Raw genomic sequence first — 24,110 nt, forward strand, 5'->3', positions numbered from 1 at the left:
TAGTCTGGAAAAGAGAAGTCTGAAAGGGAACATAACAGTTTTCAAGTACATATAAAATTGTTACAAGGAGGAGGGAGGAAAAATTGTTCTTCTTAACCTCTGAGGATAGGACAAGAAGCATTGGGCTTAAATTGCAACAAGGGCCGTTTAGGTTGGACATTAGGAAAAACTTCCTAACTGTCAGGGTGGTTAAGCACTGGAATAAATTGCCTAGGGAGGTTGTGGAATCTCCATCATTGGAGATTTTTAAGAGCAGGTTAGACAAACACCTGTCAGGGATGGTCTAGACAATACTAAGGCTAGGTCTACACTGGGGGGTGGTGGTGGTGTCAACTTAAGATACGCAACTTCAGCTACACGAATAGCATAGCTGAAGTCGGTGTATCTTAGTTCGATTTACCTGGCCGTGAGGACGGTGGCGAGACAACCGCTGCCGCTCCCCCATCAACTCCGCTTCCTCCACTCGCCGCGGTGGAGTTCCGGAGTCAACGGCAGAGCGATCAGGGATCGATTTTATCACATCTACACTAGATGCGATAAATCGATCCCCGATAGATCGATCACTACCCGCCGATCTGGCTGGTAGTGTAGACGTACCCTTAGTCCTGCCATGAATGCAGGGACTGGACTAGATGATCTCTCGAGGTCCCTTCCAGTCCTATGATTCTATGATCCTTACTGACGCCAGTGTCACCAGCATTGAAGCAATGATCCTCATGCATTAACTCTTCTGGGCTGGACATTGTGTGCGGATGCCAGACTCTCGCCTCCCAAAACAAGTCCTCTACTCTCAGCTCACCTATGGTCAGAGATCCCGGGGTGGTCCGAGGAAGTGCTACAAAGACTCACTGAAAGCTCATATTAAGAAAACTGATTTGGACATCACAAGCTGGGAGGAGCAAGCCACCAACTGACCTCAATGGCATTACATCCTCCATCAGGCAGGGACCCGCTTCGAGAAGAAGCTGAAAAGACAGAAAGAAGGAAGGAAAAGGAAAGAACTTTCTCCCAGCAGGCAGCTGACCCACCAGGAAATGTCTGTACCTACTGCAGGTGGATCTGGGGTTCCAGGCTCAGAATCCTAAGTCCTCTCAGGACCCATATGTAAATTTGTGGTAGAGATCATCCTCGAATCAAGGGATCGCCGATGATGATGAATGGAGAGCAGCTTCAGGAGGAACTTAGCCACTGAATCCCATAAGTGCAGTGTAGGATCAGGCCCTTAGACTGTAGGCTTTTGGGGCAGGGATCAGTCTCTTGCATGATCCAAGCAACGCCACTGGAGCACATGAAATAACGCTTCATTAAAGGGGAAATCCTCCAAGGAGTGGATGCTCCTGGTGGCCCTTCAGGCTTGTTAGATGGTTCCAATTCCAGATTGGAGGCTGCAGGTTTCTGAGTGACCTGCCTCTCCATTTACCCCCACTCTCAGGCTGCGGATATGAGACTGGCCCATGACTATTCTGTCCTCTGCTCCATACTCTTCTCTCCTCGCTGGGCTTCTATTTCCAACCGTCTGTTCCTCCCCTCATTAGTTTTGCCACTTTGACAGCCCCCTTGCGCTTTCCAGGGCCGCTAGGCATCTGGGGCTTCAGAGCGCAGGACCTGTAAGAGTTAGTGGTGCCATCACTTCCTGGCCCCCCTCTGCATCCAGTCAGTTCAAGTGGGAGGCTCTTCCGGCTAACGGACGTCAATGCAACTCTGGGAAGCAGCGGGCTGACTCTGCTGGGAGCCCCAGGCTGCTTCGCCGTAGTGGTGCTGCATTGCGGGCTTCCCGCAGCTTTTCTCTGGCGTCCGAGCACCCTTACTCTCAAGGGTTCCCTGTGCGAAAGTCATTGCCTTCCCCTCTAGCTTGCAGGCTGCAGCTAAGAGCAATGTGACTGCTGGGCGATACGGAGCCCTCGGAAAGCAGGTGATTCAAATGTCTTGGAGGTTGTGACGGGGCAGAGCGGCCCTGCACTGGTACCGCAGGGGTTAACCCTTCCTTCCTAGCAGAGGAAGCCACACCCCTGAGGCTCTGCTGGGCATGCTCCAACTGGAGAACAGGTATAAAAGCCTGCAGAGCTGCTCAGATGGGGCTGACCGCCAGAGGGGAAGGAGGCACGCCGTCAGCTCCCGAGGGGGGACAGTCTGCGCTCCAGGATCTGGAGGCCAGCCAAACCGGGACGCACCCTGACGCCCAGACGGAGTACGTCACAGGAGGGTAACAGACCAGAGGACCTCCCGAAGCAGAGAACCCGGAGTTTGGTAGGAAGTGACCCAGGGGAACTTTAGAGGAAAACGGCATTAGAGCCGCACAGAGGCTCGGCGTGTTGCGGGCGGATCCCGCCGAGCCGGTGACAAGGGGAACTTGCCACTACCAGGGCCCTGGGTCAGGACCTGATGGAGAGGGCGGGCCCTACCTCTTCCCCACATCACAGGAATCATACGGACTCTGGCTGCTAGGCCACGCTACCCTGTCTGAGAGGGGGAAGTTATATGGACTGTGGCCATTGGGCCGCAGGGCTCCAACGCTGGAAGTAATTTATATGGACCCTGGGCCTCACTGCCCTGACACTTGGGGTGAGTTACAGGGACTCTGGCCGCTAGGCCGCACTACCCCGCCTGCGAGGGGGGAGTTGTATGGACTCTGGCCATTGGGCCGCACTGCTCTGATGCTGGGAGTGATTTATATGGACCCTAGCCATTGGGCCTCACTGCCCTGACACTTGGGGTGAGTTACATGGACTCTGGCCGCTAGGCTGCACTACCCCGCCTGTGAGCGGGGAGCTATATGGACTCTGGCCATTGGGCCGCACTGCTCCAATGCTGGGAGCAATTTATGTGGACTCTGGCCGTTAGGTCACGCTACCCCGAACAAGGGGTGATTTCATGGAGGGATCGGGCCACCCACAGAGGGGTGGGCACGTGAACTTGGGAGTGGCGAGGTTCCGACACCCCATCCCACCCCTGCCACAAAGGGGCGGTGCAGTGCCAGGCCCGCCACAGAGGTTCATAGGAGATGTGGCTGTTGGCAGATGTAGCTGGGCTCCCGGTGGACAGGGCATGTCCGAGTTACATGGGAAGAGGGATCCATCGGTGACGGCTGATACTGGCTCTGAGAAAACCAATCCGTTCCAGGGTGCGGATGGCTTTCTTGCAGATGGGAACCGATAGCTGAGCATTTCCGTGCGTGTAAACGGCGCCATGAAGCCCTGTTGGCGGAGGGACCGTCCCTCAGATTAGATGTAAACCCAAGGCACTTGTAGTTATCAAAGAACTCTCGGTGCTTTAACCCATTTGCCCTGGGCAAACTCCATGCTGGGTAATTGCGTTCTGCCTCCTGGAATTTCCAGATTCTTCGTGTCCCACCGTGATTCAGTGCATTGGTGCTGCCTCATTCCATCCCAGCACTGGCTACATTTCAGTGCGGGGCGAAATGATTCCCATCTAAGTGGCTTATACAACAGTAAAGTTCCTCTCCTGGGAATTCCGTGTAGTAGACAGCCTGTGGAGGATGCTCCAGGACTCCCGCGAATCTCTCACTAGAGAGAAGTACATAGTGGTGAGTAATACCTGTTTGGAGACACATGATGTAACATTGTGAAGTGCTTTGAGATCTACTGGTGAAAATCCCTTTATAAGAGCTGGGATTGCTATTTATTGTTTGTTGTTAGCACTTAGATAGTGGCTCTCTCTTAGAATCGCAGAATGAACATCAATCCACGCCACCCCCTCACCCCCAGTGAGGTAGATGTTACTGTATTTTGTACCCTATGGTCCATCCTGTGGGAGGTAGATAATGAAACCTTGAGTCCCATTGAAACAACGTGACCCCGTCTAATCCGTTACATTGAGTCAGAAGAACATGACACCCAGAAATGCCAGGCTACAGGATACCACAACATCAAGAATTGAACCTGGCCTGTGTCTCCTGCAGCCTAAAAAAACCCTGACATGCTTAGCACCGCTCAGTGCACAGCAGAAAGAATCCGACACTTCGGTTGCTTCCCCTACCTGAGGCCCTGCCCCTTGGCCAAGCCGGAGCTGGGCTGAGGAGCCCGGGCCCCTCCATCTGCCCAGGTTGGGGGTCCTGAGAGCAGCCCCTGGGTCTGCGACTCCCCACAGCTGCTCGGGCTCCCCGGGCCGCTTGTACCTGGGCTAGGCTCCAGCTTCCTGCCTGGCCGGGGGGCAGGGCCTCAGGGGGAAGAGGAGGGGCCCCTGGCGAAAAGTGGACGGGGGGCCACACCTATACACTTTCAAAAAGTGGGAGGGCCATGGCCCCTTGGCCCCCATGTTCCGGTGCCTCTGCCTCTCGGGGCTGCAAAATATGGTGAGAAATGTGGGGTGTGGCCTGCGCATGCAGCTTTCTCTCTTTTCCCCTCTCTCTGGGAGGCTTTAAAATTAGGGGGTGTTTGGTATGAAAAGCAACATTTTCCTCTTTTTCCGGGAGTTGTCACAACTGCAGTCTCCTCCTCCCCCCATCACAGCTTGTCCCTGCAGGGCAGGACAGAACCGAACCCCTCGGTGCGTTTAACCCTCTCCTCCCCTGTTCTCAGTGCATGTGAAGCCACTGCACATGTGACTCTCCAAACTGGGCTTGGTAGACAAGACGCCTGCCAGCCCGATGCATTATCAGCCCTGGTGGAGCTGTGGGGAACCTGCAAAAAAAATCACCCAGCCCCAAAGCTGATTAATCTTCCCCCTTCTCTCTTCTTCTAAGAGCATTTGGCTTTCCCCCAAATAAATTCTTCTTTTAATAGGTGCTTCATTTTAATTGACAGCTGGAGTGAGTGAAAGCAGAACTGAAATGCAAACAGGGCCATTCAATTCGTTCCGGCCGACAGCTCGAGCTCGTCAGCCAATAGCCAGCCCAGAAAGCCGGTGACCAGGACTATTGACTGGCTTCTGCACGGTCTTAGGATAAAGTGTCTTTAAATGTCACAGAGCCTCATACCTTTAGGGTGCCAGTTCACAGCCCACCTGTGTTGGTGGCAGGAAGGGGATTGCTAATGTGTTATTGGAGCCTTTCACTCTTTAGGTCACCAGCTGGGTTGCAGCTCACCTAGATGGTCACCAGAAGTTTTCACATCTGACGTCTGCTCAATAGTCCCTATATTAAATGAGTTGGGGGCGTGGGGGTCTCAGTCTAGTCCCCAGCGGCTGGGTGTGTATGTTACAAAACTGCTGTCATGTCTGGCACCGTTGCTGGCATTCTCGCTGATCTCCTCCAGTGGGCCAAGCAGAGGACTCGGAGCCAGGACTCCTGGGTGCTGTTTCCTACTTGACCTCTGATTTGCCGCAGGACTTCACTTCTCCTGAGAACAAATGGGGAGAGAAGTGATCCTGGCGTGTCACTTATTTTGCCCCGGGGGCGGGTGGAGGGGGGAGACCGTTTGTAGGGAGCGGTGGAGGTCCCTGGACCAGCGACACTGTGGACTGTTGTGCTGCGCTGTGCCATGTACCCATTTCATATAGGTCACTGAACAGCTGTCTGGGCTGGGTTCCAGCTGGGGGACTAGAGATAAGAGGCTCCTGAACTCTCCGGCCCCCTGACATGGGAGATCCGGGTTCTCCTAACGTAGCGTTTTGTTGCCTTTTGAAATGTCACCATCTTAGCTGTGCTGATAACGAACGGAACGCCCCATTCCCGGGAAACCGGCGCCGTGTTACCCCACAGGCCTCTTCCCGCCAAGCCGCCCGCCAGCACTCTGGGTCCTCTTTGGAGAGAGCTGTTGAAAGCGGCTGCTGCTGTTTCTCTTTCAGGGTGTTGCTGAGCTCGAGCTGGAGAAGGACCTGAGCAGGACGTTTAGGATCATGATCCGATCCATCAGGAAGGAGGTAGGGGCGGGGCATGCGGTTGGGTAGGGCGGGGCTTTGTGTGATCTTTATCCCATAGCTGGGGTCTGAAGGAGGAGACGCAGAGGCTGATGATCCAGCCCCAGCCTGGGTTAACTCTCCGCTCCCATCTCTCTCACCTGGGGAGGCCTGACCGGAAATTCCGGGGGGAAGGGTTTGGCATCAAGACTCAGCTGGAAGGTTTGCCAACTGTTGCAACCCCCGACCCCGCTATCTGCCACTCCACCCAATGGTGATGGGCCCGCTGGATGTTTGGAGAAGAATGTTGGTATTTAGATCATCGGTAGGTTTCAGAGTTAACACGCTCTGTTGAGATGAACGGGGTATTAGTTCACACCTTTCTTGGAGACAATAATTTGGGCTGTCTGCAGACTCAACCAGGGCACTGCTGTCTGCCTTACATCCATTTCACATTCAGAAGACCTAGTAAGGCTTGGGATGTCCTTTAAGGAAACTCGCTCCAATTCTGCCCTATGCTGTTGTGGCTGGGGTGGACTCGGTGGAGGGCACGGGGCCTTAAGCATACGGCACAACCTGAACACTCTCCAGGGGTTACATCGAGTCTCTTTATCTCGGAGCACAATACAAATAGCGTCATTAACCTAGAACAGAGGCAGTAAATATTTATCAGCAGCTTCAGGGCAAAAACCCTTAAGAGAGCTTTGTAATTTAAACAAACTCCAAGTCTGGAAGGCAGAAGATTCGTAGTTAAGGCTTTTTTTAATCCCAGCTCAGCTGCAACTCACTGTGTAGCCTGGGGCAAGTTACCTGACTGCAGTTTGCCTTTTGCCATCATTAACGCAGGAATCATGATATTTACCTAATATCCAGTGTAAATCCAGGGGGGGCGAGGGGGAGGCACATGCTGGAAGCAGGGACGTCTGGCCCATTGCTGCAGTTCTTTGGCTTGGCTTCCAGGCCTTTGCAGAGCCAATGGAGTACTAGTCCCGTCCCGGGAGAGTCCAGGGAGTGAAATCAGCCTGGGAATTGAACCAACTCTCTTGCATGCCCCTGGGGCATCAGGGTTTGTCTCGGAGTCCCCGGGCGATGCTCTGGAACTGCTCCCCACAAAGCCAGTCAGGACTTTGGGGAGCCTCCTCTCCCTTGGAGCAGACTATCTTCAGGGCAAGAAGCTCACACGGTGTCACCTTCTTGGGTCTCTCCTTGGAGCATTCAGCGTATGCCCCTCCGTGTGCTTCCCACAGCGAGTCCACCCAGGCGGGATCCTGGGGAAGCCAGAGGGTCCTGCACCCCCACTTCACAGTCAGACGTGACTCTTAGCCAGCCAGTAAAACAGAGGTTTATTAGATGACAGGAACACGGTCTAAAACAGAGCCTGTAGGTACAGAGAACAGTACCCCTCAGCCGAGTCCCTTCTTGGGGCCCAGCGAGCCAGACAACCCCATCTGCACTCACTCCCCGTCCCCAGCCAGCTCCAAACTGAAACCCCCTCCAGCCCCTCCTTTCTGGCCTTTGTCTCTTTCCTGGGCCAGGAGGTAACCTGATCTTTGTTCACCTTTAGCTATTCCCTTGCAGGGGGGGAAGGGCCCCAGCCATTTATTGCCAGGATACAGAGTGTCAGCCATTTATGCACACTGGAGACTTAAGAAATGCATAGGGGAAACTGAGGCACCCACACAGTATTCAGGGGAAACCTTAAGAACAGCCCCACTTCGTCACAGGGTTCAGGTGTCAGGTAATGAGTGTTTGCTGTCCCCGCGGAGAGCGAGTGCTCCAGCAGCAGCGTGGGGCGCTCGGGGCCTGTTCGCGAGTGACTGGGATCCTCCTTCGCCCCAGACACAGCGTCTCGCGCTGCTTCGGGCTGGCTGGGTTAGAGCTCTCTGCAGTGTCTGCTCCGAGCCAGCCGGGCGAGCGAGCGAAGCCCTGGGCAGGACTGGGCATGGTCTGGATAGGACTGGGCCAGGTCCTAAAAATCCAAGCAGCCTCATTACATAGAGCACCAGACCCTGTGTGCTCGGTGCAAATCCTGCGCTGCTTTGGACTCTCGGCTCCTGGCTTTGGAAGGCCCCAACAAGCGCCTTCCCTGGGCGCTCTGGGGGCTGCGCTCGGTAGCAGAGCACAGAGGAGGCCCAGTGCTGCTGTGGGCCACAAAAGCGCCTTCCTATGGAGCTTTGGGGAACCATTCCACAGCCGGGCCTGCCCCTTCCCTGCAGCCACCCCGCAACGCCGAGTCGGCCCAGGGGAGCCATTCCCCGAACGGCTGGGCAGGTAACCAATAACAGTCGTTTCCAGGCTCGTTAGCTAGATGCACGTCTGTTTTTTAAACCAACCCCCTACGTCAGTCCCCGGCGCCGCGTGATTGTTCCCATGGCTTTTCTCTGAGTTCCCCTCTGGCCGGCTGCTCTGGGAGTTAATCATGTCCCGTTAATTAGAGCTGCTTCCCTTGCAGGACGAGCTGCCTGTTCCACTCAACTTCGCCAACGTCCGGGAGCGAGGTAAGGGTGCGAAATGGCCCAGGTGGGAAGGGATTTGTCGCTCCGTTCCCCCGTTATCTCCCAGCCTTGTCGTTAGTGGCGCAGGCGGATCTCTCTTATTGACGATGTTTCAAATACTTGCCAGAGGGGGGTCCTGCTGAGCTACTCCCGGGGCTCCCTCCCCTTCCCTCCAAACGTGAACGGACCCGACTTCACAAGCAACCCTACAATAACAAAGGATTGGGTTGCTCACGAGGGTTGGGCTGTGCACACAGGTATGTTATTGTAGGGTTGTTCATTGGACGTAAGGAAGTCCAGGGCCATGACAGAAGGGGATGGAGGAGAGAGAAAGGGTGTAAAAGGGATGGATAAAAAGAAGCATTGAATTGTCCCATAATAGTGCAACCCTACAATAACACCCCAGCATGTGCAGCCCAAGGCTTGGGAGAGACCCTGCAATAACAAACTGGCCTGTGTGCTTGCAGGAAGGAGAGAGGCTGGTATTAAGAAAGAAATCGCTTTTCTTTGCAAGCTCCTCTGGGTAGATCATGCACTAGGCGAGGGTGGGTGTAGTGAAATATGAGTCATTTTGAGTGTCAGAGTTCCCTCCCCACTCTGAACTCTGGGGTACAGATGTGGGGACCCGCATGAAAGACCCCCTAAGCTTATTTCTACCAGCTTAGGCTAAAAACTTCCCCAAGGCACAAATCCTTTCCTTGTCCTTGAACGGTATCGCTGCCACCACCAAGTGAGTTAGACAAAGATTCAGGAAAAGGACCACTGGGAGTTCCTGTTTTCCCCCAAATATCTCCCCAAGCATCTTCACCCCCTTTCCTGGGGAGGCTTGAGAATAATATACCAACCAGATCGGTAACAAGGTGAGCACAGACCAGACCCTTGGGTTTTAGGACACTAAAATCCAATCAGATTCTAAAAAAAACCCAGACTTTATTATAAAGAAAGAAAAAGTAAAAGCAGCACCTCTGTAAAATTAAGGTGGAAGATAACTTTACAGGGCATTCAGATTCAAAACACAGAGGATTTCCCCTCTAGGTAAAACTTTAAGGTTACAAAAACAGGCATAAACCTCCCTCTTAGCACAGGGAAAATTCACAAGCTAAAACAAAAGATAACCTAACGCATTTCCTTGCTATTACTTACAATTTTTGTAATCTTAGATGCTTATTTCAGGTAAGGTTTTAGGAGATGGTTTTTTCCTGCCCTGGTCCCTCTCTGTCCGAGAGAGAACCCAACTTAGGCTAGGTCTACACTACCCGCCTGAATCGGCGGGTAGAAATTGACCTCTCAGGGATCGATTTATCTCGTCCCGTTGGGACGCGACAATTGATCCCCGAATCAACACTTTTACTCCACCAGCGGAGGTGGGAGTAAGCGCCATCGACGGGAAGCCGCAGAGGTCGATTTTGCCACCGTCCTCACAGCGGGGTAAGTCGGCTGCGATACGTCGAATTCAGCTACGCTATTCGCATAGCTGAATTTGCGTATCTTAAATCGACCCCCCCCCCGTAGTGTAGATGTAGCCAAAGAGACCACAAACAAAAACTTCCCCCCACAGATTTGAAAGGCTCTTCTTCCCTTATTGGTCCTTTTGGTCAGGTGCCAACTTTTGAGCTTCTTAACCCCGTACAGGTAAAGGAGGGATTTTGTGCTACCCGTAGCTGTATGTTTATGACACTGAGAAACACCCTTGATGCTGTCCCTTTAATTAGACGCTGGGCAGCAGGAGGGACGCCTCGGCCAGTGGGATGGCGTGGAGCGGCTGCATGTTAACCAGAGCCCCTGAAACTCCTGTCTCCCTCCTTGGGTTTCTTCCCTTTCTTGCAAATCCACTTACGCAGCGCGTTCTAATCAGATCACCCACCAATGCACGCTGCCGAAAGGCGCTGTCAATAGCAGCAGCGATAAGCATTCGTTGCGCAGCTCCAGCTGGAGGCGCGCTCCCTGCAAAAACCTCCAGGAGGGCTGAAGGGGTGGCCTATGCACAGGGCTGCAGGGTTCTACTCCGGGCACTGAGGGCCGGTCCAAAGGAGAAAGATGCTCTGGTAGGACTTGAAGTTGGCTTCGAAACCAGCCTAGAGCGAACGTCTGTGTGGATTTCAGTGTGAACAGCTAATCTGGGTTTAGCTGGACCAGTTTCACCATATTGGTTTAACGTCACACTGTGAGTTCTACCAGTGCTGTGTTCTCGTCTAGACACGCCCGGGCTACATGTGACCCCGGGTATGGATACGTTCTATGAAAGCGGGGTGGTGGGTGGAGTGAGTTTGTCAGGCCTGTTAGGCGCTGCTGTCACAGCCCAGGGAACCCTTTGCCAGCCAGCACCATTGGGCCTCTGTCCCACTGCCCCTGTAGCTGTTGGACTGAACATCACAAGCTCTGGTGCATAAAGTCGAGGCACCTAAATCCACATTTAAGTGCCTAAATAACCGGTGTTGCCATCACGGGCACTGAGCACCCTCAGTGGGAGCTGCCGCTACCAAGTGCCTCTGGAGAGGAGGCCGCTCCCATAGCTGCTTAAATGAGGAGCCTGAACTCCTGGGCCGGCATGAAACTTACACGCCATCCACCTGTCATCACCGGGCTCCCCCGTCTCAGCCTAAATCCCATTCACAGAGCAGCATCCGGCTTTAAAACTGAGCACGGGGAGAGAGGGTGGGTGCAGGGAGTTTGCAGAGGCCCTTTGCAAGCCCTTAGTCCTTTGTTGGGGCCACGGATTCGGGGTCATTTGCAGCTGATCCTTCCCACGATGTTGCCTATCAGATGTTCTCACCCTCTCTCTCTCGGCAGGAGGGCTTCTGGTTGGCATGTCAGAAGACCCACCTCCAAGCCAGATCCTAGCGGGAGCGGATCTCCAGTACTTCATCCAGCAGTTTAAAAAGTCTGGCTTCAGGTAAAAGCAAAGCTAAAGAACGAAGCAAGAGTCTGGTGCTGGAGGTAACATCAGCTCTGCCTGGGATATTCCCAGAGACGTCGTTACAAGGCCTTTGGCTGTTTCATTTGCAAACAAACCACTCCCCCCCCCGCCCCCCCCCGCCCCCCGCCATGGGGCTCTTGAGAATCTCCCCACTGCTTGGAGGCAGGTGTGCGGTGCTGGTGCCCATGTGGAGCCTAAGATGAGCCACCATAGAAAGCCCAGCTAAGAGGGCGGGGGGGTCTGCCCTGGGATCGCAAGGAAATACCAACTCAGCCAAAATCTCAGCCCCTGGTTCAGCTGCACCAAGGAATGCAGCACCTGAGAACTTCTCGGGGATCCCAGTGACGATTTAAGCCCCTCCCCCCTTTCTCTCTCTGTCTCGCCCTTAGGAGACCATTGAACTGGTACCGGAACATGCGAGCCAACGGGCTGTGGCACCTGTCTGCAAAAGACAGGAAGGTGAGAGCGGCTCCTGTCACTCGGCAGCTGTCTCTGGGCTCGGATCTCAGAGCAGGGGCAGGAGCTAGGTTACCGTTCTCCGACCCGAAGCCTGGGCCGCTCGCAGATGAGGGAACGTGCCGAGAGCAGCCCGCGGTGCCTTCGTTCCCTGGAGCAGAAGGAACAGTCGCTTGGGAACAGGCACTAGGCTCATCTGTCTGTCCTCCCCTAGGCTCACGGGCGCGTCGTGATCCAGCATCTGGAATGTCTGTTCTCTGCCAGAGGCAACGTGTTGGCAAAGAGCAGGATCCTTCGTGGTACCCCCATGTGGGAGCCTGGCCTGGGGACCCTGTGGGTTGTCCCGCAGTTGGGATTGACACACATCCACTCAGTACATCCCACGGAGTGAACTGGCAACTGGTCCCTTCTCAGCCTGTAGTAACATTGTGCCTATTCCCCCAGGGCCTCCTTTCCACGCAAGAGAGGAAAAGTTTCCGGAGGGCGGGAGTATGGGGCTGTGGAGGGCTGAAATCCCTGTCACCCGGAGTCAACCACCCTCCGCTGGCCAGGGGCGGGGCGGGGTGATCTAATAGGTCTACCTCAGCTCTGTCTTCCGTGGGAGAACGGCACCTTTGGAAGGTTCCGGACTTAGGGCCAGATTTGTACGGGTATTGTGCAGCCTGCTCTAGGTACCTAAATCCCTTTAAGAGTCTGCCTGCCCACCCCAGCAGGATTTGAACACAGTCCCACAACTCGCTTTCAGTGGTTGCCAAACTGCCCTGCCATGGTACCTGGTGTTGTCCTGCCCCTTCTTGCTTGTCCTTATTCTCCATGCCGGAACGCGGGGTCAGTGCGGCTGTGCTCGGAAGAACAGGAATTGGCACTCACGCTGTTCTCTGCCTCCGGAGATCTCAAACTGCGTTACAGAGCTGGGGAAACTGAGGCACGGAAAAGTGAGGTGGCATGACCAAGGTCACACTGCGGGCCAGTGGGCTGGACAGCAGTTCTGTGCTCTAACCACTGAACCATGCTGCCTTCGCAAGAGGGCAGAACCGCCCCCCAAAGGGCATTGAGCGGTTAACCAACTGGCTGGAGCAATCAATGCGATGCTCAGACGTGCGTTGGCTCTGTGACCTCGCTTCACTTTCAGTCTCGGCGAATATAAACGAGAACTCTTGGGCCAGTGGGTGGCCTCCAGCCTAGGGCACTTCCTCCGCTGCAGCTGAGCTGGGGGACTGATTGACCGGGCCGTGATTGATATTAGACAGCGGTCACGTTGCAGCCGCTCTCTCTCGCCCCCAGGGCACGTCCCTCTGGGGCTCTGGTCTCGCTTGCACTGTCCCCGCCCTGCTCTCTTTGGGTCAGCGGCTACCCTGGGGAATTCAGAGAAGAGGGACAGAGAAGGCTCATTAGATCCCATCTACTCCATCCGTCCAGCTGTTTTCTTGGGGCTGGTTGATGCAGGAGGTCAGACTGGTTGGTCAGCCTGGGCTCAGATCTAGGAATGATCGTTTGGGGCCAGTGCAGAATTGCTCTCTACAGTCTGTTCGCTGGTGCTCTGGCTGGGATGGCCACAGTCCTCGGACAGGCATAAGTTGTCCTAACTGGGGCAGGTCGAAAGGGCTCCTCTCTAGTGCCCTTGTACCTCCGGATGGGGGTTCAGCCTGTAGCTCTCCATCGTGGGCGGTGGGTATCGAAGGTCGGGGAGGCTAAGCCTCCCCTAGCCCAGGTTGTGGCCCCACCCACGCTCCCTCTCTCCCCTGAAGCGAGTGAGGGCTCAGCTCCAGCTGGCAGCCCAGAGCTCGGGGCTTCGACCAGCCAGTGGCCTGGGGGTCGGGCCGGGGCTGGGGTCAGGCCGGGGCTCGGTCTGGCCCAGGGGTCGGGGCGGGTGGGCTGGGGCTCCTCCATCTGCAGGGGTGGGGGCGGTTGGGGCTCTGGTAGGCGGGAGGCGGGGCCTCGGGCAGAAGGGGTGGCGCTATGGACTAGCCTCCCTGAAGGGGGGATCTCGCGCTGCCCATGCTCTCGATACACTGGATAAACGGGTTGAAATTCGTGTGGTTATCTGCCAAGGAGCAATTGCAACAAGCCGTGAGGCTCCCTGTCTGCAGGGGTGTCATGTGCACTGTTGTGCGTGGCCTTTGGGCAGCGCATCATCACCTGGTGGGGGTGTCTATGCAGCCCCCGCCCACCCCGCTCCCATGGATTCTACATGAGTCTGCTCCACTCCGCACTGATGGGAGCGGCTAGTGATCACTACCCCACTGGGCAAGGAGACTGTTTACAGAGAGGATGTGATCTGGGGGCGTCTCATTTCCTAGCCCTGTCTTTATCCCCCTGCAGATCCTGGTCCCGGCTTTGATGGTTACTGCCGGGAAGGACTTTATTCTCCATCTGAGTAAAGGCATGGAGGAGTGGGTAAGTGATCAGCATTATCCACCCCATGGCGTCCCAGTTACCCGGCGGCCAGGGATATCCAGTGTCATTGGGCTGACGTTGGTTCCCTCGGACTCCATCCCAACTCCAAGCCCTCGTAAGTGGCTCGTGCTTCACATATGAAGCAACTGTGGGGAGTTCCCAGTAGCAGGAGGGTCTCGGACCAGCCGCCTTGACTAACGAGCTACATAAATCCCACAAGCTGTGCCTGCCGAGAAGGGCGATCAAACCTCATGCTTCAGGCCACGTTCAGGGGTCAGGGGGAAATGCTCTTCTAGCCAGGTATAACACCACACGCCCGGGCCGGGGAGTCCACCTTCCTCTCAAGCATCAGGAATTGTCCAGCGGCGGGTTCATGGTGCCAGGCTCGATGGGGCTGATCCCATATGGCAGGTCCTAAGCAGCCACCTTTACTAAAAGCCTCTGTACCTTTGAGAGGCCCGGCAGCGTCTTTGGAGTGAAACAGGGTCTCACTGTTCTTGTGCATCTCTCTCCAGGTTCCCCAGCTGAGCCGGGGCCACATTGAAGAGTGCGGACACTGGACTCAGATGGAAAGGTACCGCATGCACCGCGGGGGCGGGTTGGCTGGCGTTTAAAGCCCTGTCGTCGTCAGCCGCTGGAGGCCTGACTGTAAGCGCTGCTTGGCAGCCAGCTCGTGCTCCGGTGCCCTGGCCGCACGGAGGGAGCTTTTAGCAAGTCGAAATGTGCGCGGCGAGGGAGTGGGGCGCCGCGGCCGGCGTTTGCTAAAGGCTCGGCTGGGTCAGCACTGCAAGCCAAGCTGCTAAGGGCAGGGAGCTCTTGTGCCTGGGCCGGGAACTGATTTGCCCACAGGGATCACCACGGATTATCTCCCCCACAGCCCCCGCCCGATGCTGAAGCCTTGTGCAATTAGCTAAATGGCTTAAAGAACAGGAGTACTTGTGGCACCTTAGAGCTTATGCTCAAATAAATGTGTTAGTCTCTAAGGTGCCACAAGTACTCCTGTTCTGTTTGCGGATACAGACTAACACGGCTGCTACTCTGAACCTGTCTAAACGGCTTAGTGACTTTTAACGCTTCCTCTGAAGCCTTCAGTACTGGCCTGTGCTGGAGGGACCAGACCAAATGGCTCGTGACAGATCACTGCACATTTGAGTCTGATTTTCAGTGGGCCGAGCGCCCCCAGCTCCCATTGACTTCAGAGGGAGCCACGGTGGCTCAGCACCTCCCTGAATTAGGCCAATACATATACGCATAACCCAGCCTACCTGGATGGCAGCATTACCGCCCTGGGCCACAACGTGGCTCCTGATTCGTCTTCATCCCATAGCCCAGCCCAAGGATTCAGAGGGGCTACCCCAGTGGCTCTCAAACGTTTGTACTGGTGCCCCCTTTCACACAGCAAGACTCTGAGTGCGACCCCCCCCCTTTATAAATTAAAAACACTTTTTTATATATTTAGCACCAGTATAAATGCTGGAGGCAAAGCAGGGTTTGGGGTGGAGGCTGACAGCTCGCGACCCCCCCGTGTAATAACCTCACGCCCCCCTGAGGGGTCCCGACCCCCAGTTTGAGACCCCCTGGGTCACCCCCTCCCAGCCAGCTGCTGCAGCGCTTGCTCAGGCAAAATCCCCCAGTGGGGTCAGTGGAGATTCGGTCTGCATGGGGACTGTTGGGATACGACCCCAAACGCACGTCCCGCCACCAGCTAACGAGAGAGTTAATTACAGCCCCAGTCGTGCCGCACGGGGAGATCCCCGGGATCCCCGGCAGCTCGTGTGCCGTCCGAGCATCCCCGCGTTACTGCGCTGCAGCCTCCCAGCTTGTCCTCCGGCAGCTGGCAATGGTGTACAGAACTGGGCGATCCAGCCCGTTGAGGGGTGTGAGCTCTGTTAAACCAGCCTCATTCGCTTAGCCCATGTCATCCGCTGGCCATTATTTAACACAAGGAATTAGCAGAGAAAAGGAGTCGAATATGAGCTGGGCCGGGAGGGATCGTCTCACGAGAACAGAGAACAGCTAAGTGTGCGCGGCTGAGAGACCATTACCGGCAGCACCTCCAGGGTACCGGAGGGGGAAGGGAACTGTGGATGGTGAGGCAAGCGGGCCTGAGCCGGAGTCATGGGGGGTAGTTAGGAAAAGGCAAAGTTAGACAAAGTTCAACCTGTACATTCTATGGTCCTTATAGGGCCTCTTTTGCCGGAGTGTCTGAGCACCCCAGTCACGAGCGTTGTGAACTGGTGGATGCTCTCCGGCCCCAGGGAGTTCAGACAGTCATTGAAGTACTAATGCTTATCAAAAGGGCTGTGTCACTATTTAATGTATCCTCATCTACACCCAGGGTCTCTAGTTCTCTTCCCTCTATGGCCAGGCCTCAGTTTCCAGGGGAGGGAGGTCCTAGCCTGCGCCCCAAACCCAGTACATTTTCCCCAGCAGGTGCTGGTCTTTTCTTCTGCCCCTGCCCGTTTCTGGCCCTCTTTTCCCCTAGGCTCTGCTTCAGAGTGCATCCTTCCTCATCCAGCCGCATCCTTCTCCGCCCCATACAAGGGACTGGGTCTGATTTATGTAGGCCCAGACACCCCTCACCCTGATATATATATATACACACACACACACACACACACACCCTTCCAGCAGTCTCTGAGAGGTCTGGATAATTTGTCAGCTGCTTTTTTTCTTCTCTCCCTCCCCCCATGTGACACTTCACTCTGTCACACACACACCCCTGGGAGGGAGGGCGTCACTAGTATCTCCATTTTACAGATGGGAAAACTGAGGCACAGCGAGGCTAAGTGACTTGCCCAAGGTCACACAGGCAGTCAGAGTTGAGCTGAACTGTAAGAAGTGCCAACCTTATCGCCACCTCTCCCTTCCCCTTCCACAAGAGCAGCGAGTTCTTTCTTCCCCTTAGCAGTCACTGACTTCTAGCAGGACAGTGCAGGTATTTGAAAGGGCCTGGCCCAAGCACATAGAGACCCACAATGGGGTGGGGGGAGGGATAATGAAAGAAGGCTGCGCCCTTTCTTTAAATTAAACCTTCTTCATCTCATTGGAAAGGAAACGACACAGCTGAGATTCCTTTACACCTGCCCATCAGCCAGGGGGTGAAACCACCCCCCCAGGTCTCTGCAAGTCTCCGTTCTATTTCGCTCCTGTAGTTCAGCTCCACAGAATGGATCCATCCTCCCAAATTACCCACATACCCCTTCTTCATGCCCCCAAACCTCCTCTGCACCTGTGAGAGAGAGAGAGCGAGCACTTCATCATCTCCAGAGAGGCTTCTTGGGAAATAACCCCCCACGGACTGCTCGGCCATGACTCCTGGAATTCACTCACGGCTCTGCCTGGATGTCAGAGAAGCTGTAAAACAGCAGCTAGACGGAAAGGCAGTTAAGTCAGCAGGAGCAATTGGATTTCTGCAAAGTGCATGTGTAATATGATCAATGCTAACGGCTGATGGATGAATCTCTGCAGCGCCGCTTGAATCAGACTCGATTTCTGCTGGTTTACAAGATATATAAAATCTCATCAACTACATTGCAAGGTGGAATATTCTCCTGGCTTTACAGGTCTGAATGCCAGTGTTAAGAGTGCCGAGTGCAGTAAAGGACGGAGTCGTTACACTCCAAAGGCTGGAGAGAGATTAGTGCTGAATAATGTTACGGGTGCTGAGAGAAAGTAACAGAACAGACTCGCATCTCTCTCGGCGGGCCCCGGCTGCCTGCGGAGCGGGTTTGTAATGGAAACGGCTCCTCAGCCAGAACTACACTGTAGCATTTTGTATTAAACCGCGTAATCATTTGTATGTGAGGTTAGAGGGCCTGATCCAAAGCCGAATGGAGCGCCTCCCATTGCCAGGCCCAGAGAGCACTGATGGTGCAGGGGAAGGATGTTAAGCAGAGATCACCTTGAAAAGAACCAGCAGAGGGTTCGTAAGCTGCCTGCATGGCTGTTGGAACGGCTTGAAGAGCTTCCTCCGTTTCCCTTTCCCTCTCCCTCTCGGCGGTTTGAATTATTGTGCCACGGGATCTAAACGCTCCCTACATTTTGGGAGAGTTTGGATCCCATCTGATTTTCTCAGCTGGTCTCACTGGGCCTGATTTGTCTTCTCAGCCCTGTTTGGTGGAAAGCTGGGGTAACTCCATTCAAGTCAAGGCAGTTCCACTGGGATACAGGAGAGAATTGGGCCCATAAGTATTATGTGATGGTGCATCGCTAAAGAGTTACAGCATCACCCAGCGTTTTTCTCTTTCAAAAACTAATTAGTCTCTGCTCCCAACACCCCGGGTGATAGACATTATCATTTTCATTCCACAGAGAAGGCAGCGGAAGCAAAGAGATTAATTGGCTTGCGTCGAGCCCCACACGGGTCACTGGCAGAGGTCTAGTCATGTATGAACTCAAGGTTTCCTGACTCCTTCTCCTATGCTCAGACCAATGGATTTCAGTTCTATAGGCTCTCATGCACCCATGTGGAGTATCACCCCTCGGTATGCTCCTATAGTTCACCAAAGCCCAAGCGCTGCACTGGAACGTGATTTTTTTCAAGTGTTCAGGTTGATTGCAAAACCAGGTTTCCTCAGATAAGACAAAGTTTGAGTTCTTCGTTCAGGATGACACCCCGATCCTGATGAACTTCTGAAACAAAGCTGGGTTTGAGTCATTCACTGGCCAACCAGCATCTGCACCATCTCCTTGGGTGAAAACTCGCTTCTTCCTCAGTGGTCGAATAACTCAGAATGGATGTTTTCAAAACTTAAATGGTTCCATGGCTGTTTAATGTGACTACATCTGATTTATTTTCTCTCTTTCTCTCATGTTCCTCATGTTGCAAACTCACCACCTGTTTGCAGTTTAGTGGCTTCTGCTGGTCTCAACTTCAGGGTCCCAACATGTAATTCTTGGGAAATCCCTTGAAAACTGCCTTGTGTATGAACCAGACTTCACATAAACTACGCTCACTGGCACCATCTGAGGATTTGGCTCTAAAAGCTGAATTAAATAGAGAACTCTAGCATGTCGGCTGCGTGCAAAATACAATCTTCAAGGGATTTCCCAAGGGTTCCAGACATTGTGACAGGTTGAAGCTACGAAAGCCCAAATTGTTGGTGAGCTTGCAACCTGAGCTTGCAAAACTAGCAATCTGTACTCTTAGTATTCCCTAAGAGTTGGTTTTTTAACTGCGTGAAAGGGCAATACTGACCTTGCTAGATCCTAGTAGAGTAGATCAAAACATCACCTTAAAAATAACATTTATTTCTTGCTCGTTGCTCTTTCTGTGGGCTTTGTTCTCACCCAATGCCAGTCAGATCTGTTGGGCTGTAGAATAATTGACCAACAGAAACTTAAAACTCTACTAGACGAGGCACTGGAGAAGATCGGAGAAGGACCAGTTCTGCATTGATCAATGGTCAACATGACTTAAGAAAAGCTTTAGGTGCAGGAACTGGGGAGCTCAGGTGTTAGTGATAGACCCCAGTGTAAGGACCTGGATGTATAGAAAGATCTGGTGTCTATTCCCAGTTCCTCGGGTGTGATTTGGGGCAGGTCTGTTAATGTCCATGTGCCACAGTTGCTTCATTGGTCGAATGAAGATCAGTATTGATGCTTAACTTGGGAGTGTCTGTAGAACACTTGGAGATCCTCAGCTGGAAGGTGCTAGACAGGTCTTTTCCATTTTTAATGTCTCTGAGAAACCCTAACGCCGTTCAGTCCACAAGCATTTGTTGCGAGGAACGTTGACTCTTTGCTGAGCTATCAGCTCTCACCATTTTTACTAGAAAGAGATTTTTTTTAAATGCAATTAGAAACGTGATTTAAAGGCCAAGGTTCCATGCTGACATGTCTCTAACTATTAAATGCAACCTCTGTTCACCACTCCGTCACTGGCCCCACCAGCCATCCTGGAGCCAACATGCATGAACTAGTTACAACACACGTCAAAAAGCACTTGTATGAGAGAGCTATTGTGTGATTGGCTAACGTAGAAAACAAGTGATCCTCTGAGCCAATCAACACGCAGCCTTTTGATCACGGTCCAGTGAGTAACTCTAACATACCAACATCCATCAGACAAAGGGGTGACCTTATCCAGAACTGTCACCCTCTAAGTCTGGAGTCAGCAGAAGGGATGTCTGTCAACATCAGTGTCTGTCACTGGAAATAAATATTTGGGGTTCACTCCATCTGAAGGCGATGCCCTGTCACTTTCCCAGTGACATTGTTTCTTGGATGGTTCTTTTACTGACTGCTGTCAAGATGTGCCCGGGATGTGGAAGATCATTCATGTCCCGGGGGGAAAAAAGGGCTGCTCGTTGAATTGTGGATGTAGCAGATACACCAGACCCTCGCTAGAATGAACGTCTGTATAGCACGACTTCGCATATAACGCGGTCACGGCCATGGATCTCAGATTTAATTACTTTAATTGCAATTCATTTTAATGCGGTCCCCACTATAACGCGGTACCGCGCATGGATCCCAAATCCTGCGTTCTAGCGAGGGTCCGGTGTTATTAGAAACCTTCTTTCTCTTGTTTTTAATCCTGCTACTGAACTTGGCACCTTTCACCCAAAGACCTCCACGTGCTTTACAACACTAGCTCGTCAACTCTCACTGGCACCTTCTTCGCCATCCTCTGTTGATCAGGCCCCCCTGGGGTGGAGTGGGATGGTGTAGCTGCTTAGCAGTGCTGCTATACCAGGCAGCATTGTAAGGTGGGAAATGAAGAATCCCGTATCCAAGGGGAATTTCAGGGAGGCAGAAGGGAATCACCCACACTGGAATTTGTTGCTTTCCTCTGGTGTTGGCCACTGCTGGACAAGGTGGGCTGATTTGATCTGTCTCGGGTGTTTCCGCAGCACCTCTCACCATGGTATCTGGGCACCAACCCATTCATGCAAATCTTCTGCTTCTCTTTGCGTGAATCCTGGGTGTCCCCAAAAGGGGGTGTTCAGAACCTAGGAGCTAAAGGAGCCTTCAACACCCAGTCCAGCAGTAACTCAGGAGGATGTTAAACACAGCGCCTAATATTAGACGTTTTAAATTAGCAGCTCCAGATAACTTGCATCCAAGAGTTTTAGAAGAGCTGGCCAAGGAGTGCTCGGGTATCACAACTGGGATATGGGTGCCCTGACCTAGCGGGTAGAACCAGGAGTCAGGGCTAGTGGTCGGAGCAGAAGTAGGGCCTAATAGTTTGAACAGGGGTCAAGCCAAGGGGTCAGAGCTGGTGTCGGAAACCGAAAGTCAAGCTGAAGAGTGGAACTGGAGTCAGGGATCAGGAGTCTAGCTGGAGATCGTAGCTGGTGGCGGGGATCAGGAATGAAGACAAGGGTTAGAGCCAGGTCCAATGCAGGGAATAAGAGAGGACTATGTTGTAGCAGAAGACTGGGTACCACCAACTTGCACAGGCAGCTTCCTGGAACTCCCTCCATGCTTAAATAGTGCACCTGGACCAATCAGACCTCAGTCAGAGGTGCTACCAATCAGGTCATCTGTGGATGGCACTTCCTGTGGTCCTTAGTCTCCCAGGGATTATAGTGCATTGATTGCAGCTCTGCCATGTGGGGGCATAGATGCTTCAGTTACCCAGAGCCCGGCAGTTCTAGGTTCTAGCCTGAGTCCCTACAGTCTGGGCCATTAGTGTTGATTTTTTTTAACAAGTTGTCATAACTCCCCGGGTATTTAAAAAGGGTGAACGGGATAACCCAGGTAGTCTCAGACTTGTCAGCCTGACATCGATCCTGGGCAAAACAGTGGAGTGACTGATACAGGACTCTAATAACAAAGAATTAAAGGAGGGTAATAATTCATGCCAGTAAACATGGATTTATGGAGAATAGAGTTTGTCCAACTCATTTTTTGACGAGATTACAAGTTTGGTTGATACAAGTGGGAGTGTTGATGTAATTGACTTCATAGGGCATGGGACTTGGGACAATGTTTTGATTGAAAAATTAGAACAATAAAATTGACATTCTGTTTAGTCAAAAAGGCGTTTTTGGGTCAAATTCTCAGCTTCTTCTAATTGGCAGCCTGCATTTTCCCCACGTTAATGCCACCTCGTTACCACCAGTTAATAATAAAATGGATCATTTTCTTCTAAACTTTTCGTGGGAAATAACATTGCCCAACTGCAAAGCAGCACAGGCTGTGAGCAGTCTCCCTAGGAAATGGATGGAAGCCTAATTCCTTGGGCCGGGAAAGCTGGGCCGGAGAAAGCCCAGTAAGGAGCAGTCCGAGCTTAATGCAGTGTGTTGTTGTTTTGTTTTTACAGGCCAGCTGCTCTCAATAAGATCCTCATCAACTGGCTGGAGGATGTTCATGACAATTCTTTGCTGCAGAAGATTTCAAAACTCTGAGTTTGCCCTTGGAAGATTTCAGCCTCCAACTTCCTGCTTGCTGCTTGTGTGTCGGTGTGGGCCCTGCCAGTATCACACACCTGATAAGCTGGGTTTTGCCTCTGGGTTTTGGTTTTCAAGCTAGTCACTGGGAAAGGTGGGGTAGCCGGGGCTCAGCTAGCCACATCAAGCCGGATAACTGCCTTTCTTTGCACTGGCGTGGGAATGCAAGCGTCTCAGCGAGGGATTGTAGCATCACGCTCTGATGTGGGGCAGTTCTCCTGCATGTGTTGTGATGCAAGACACCGACGTTTCCTAGCAAATGAGGAGGCCAAATCGAAGTCTCAAAGCTACAGGGAGCAGTAAACCGAGCGTCGTCGTCTACTTAGCAAATAATGTAAACTGCAGAAAAATAGAATGGGGGGAAAATTCCCTGGCTAGGAAGCGGCTGAACATTTCAAGCTAGGATACAGGGTTTAGAGGGGACGGGTGGCTTCCCAAGTGCCTCCTGCATCTACAGCTGATTCAGTTATTGATAAAAGAAGAACAGGAGTACTTGTGGCACCTTAGAGACTAACAAATTTATTAGAGCATAAGCTTTCGTGGACTACAGCCCACTTCTTCTTTTTGCGGATACAGACTAACACGGCTGCTGCTCTGAAACCCTTCAGTTATTGATGATACTGAACCACTCATCTGAAACCCTGTGAATATTTTGTAGGGTTAAGCGTCCACCTCTGGCATTCAAACTCGCTGCTCTGGGTTTGGTTTGGCTCGGCCCCCAAACCAGAAAGGCCTGTTTTCTAGTTCAGACACGGCCAATAACTTTGCGATAAGAGGTGAGTGGAGGAGTTTTTGTCCCATGAAAGCAGTTAGTGCCCCCTGCTGTCCACTGTTCAGATTGGAGACCAGTGATGTCAGTTCTGACCTGGCCTCGTGCCCAAACCTTAAACCTGGCCAGCAGCTAGTCAAGCCCTAAGCACTGCCTTGCTTGTGACCAGGGTTTATTTTCATTGCGATTGAGGCTTTTGTTGTCAGTTTAAGCTGTACATTGAGGGTTTAATACGGGGTTTGCTGGATACTAATAGCTCTTTTATGCTGCTTTGAAAACTTGCTTCTGCTTTTGTTATTTCAAGCGTCTTTTGTAAACCAGCAACCAAAATAAATCCCAGAATTGATCTCATGGCGTCCAGTGTTCTTCCAGGTGGCGCCTGGTTATGATCATGCTGGTGGAGATTCTTTGTAAGGCATGTTTGCGGTGCATTGTCACCCCTGAGTGCTTTTGGAAGACACTCAGTGGGGTTAACAGTGGAACCAGATGGATAACCCCACAGATCCTGAGACATCCTTTTTAGAAGGGAGTCTAGCTGCAAGCCAAAAAATGGGGTGGGGTGTTCTCTTGAGGTGAGTAAGTGTTGTGCTCTGAAAAGGAGGGACTAATAACACACAGCTTTCAACTAGAATCTAGATCTCAGCTCTCCTTCCCAGAACATAAGAATGGCCCTACTGGGTCAGACCAATGGTCCGCCTAGCCCAGTATCCTGTCTGCCGACAGTGGCCAATGCCAGGTGCCCCAGAGGGAATGAACAGAACAGGGAATCATCAAGTGATCCATCCCCTGTCGCCCATTCGCAGCTTCAGGCAAACAGAGGCTAGGGACATCATCCCTGCCCATCCTGGCTAATAGACCATTGATGGACCCATCCTCCATGA

At 52.9% G+C, this 24,110-nt stretch overlaps 1 protein-coding gene across 2 annotated transcripts in view; it reads left to right on the forward strand.

Annotated features, from left to right (window-relative positions):
* The window catches only part of LOC128835010 (bifunctional epoxide hydrolase 2-like), a 97,955-nt gene extending 74,380 nt beyond the window's left edge, over window positions 1-23,575 (forward strand). For both annotated transcript variants that reach the window (XM_054024291.1, XM_054024292.1), the window contains exons 13-19: window positions 5,746-5,820; window positions 8,249-8,294; window positions 11,082-11,184; window positions 11,598-11,667; window positions 13,987-14,061; window positions 14,577-14,635; window positions 22,334-23,575. In XM_054024291.1, the coding sequence (XP_053880266.1) occupies window positions 5,746-5,820; window positions 8,249-8,294; window positions 11,082-11,184; window positions 11,598-11,667; window positions 13,987-14,061; window positions 14,577-14,635; window positions 22,334-22,418 (513 nt within the window). In that variant the 3' untranslated portion in view covers window positions 22,419-23,575. The remainder of the gene's footprint in view (window positions 1-5,745; window positions 5,821-8,248; window positions 8,295-11,081; window positions 11,185-11,597; window positions 11,668-13,986; window positions 14,062-14,576; window positions 14,636-22,333) is intronic.
* The last annotated feature ends 535 nt before the right edge of the window (window positions 23,576-24,110 follow it).

Source organism: Malaclemys terrapin, chromosome 3 (assembly GCF_027887155.1).
Source record: "Malaclemys terrapin pileata isolate rMalTer1 chromosome 3, rMalTer1.hap1, whole genome shotgun sequence".
In the NCBI taxonomy this organism is placed as follows: Eukaryota; Metazoa; Chordata; order Testudines; family Emydidae; genus Malaclemys; species Malaclemys terrapin.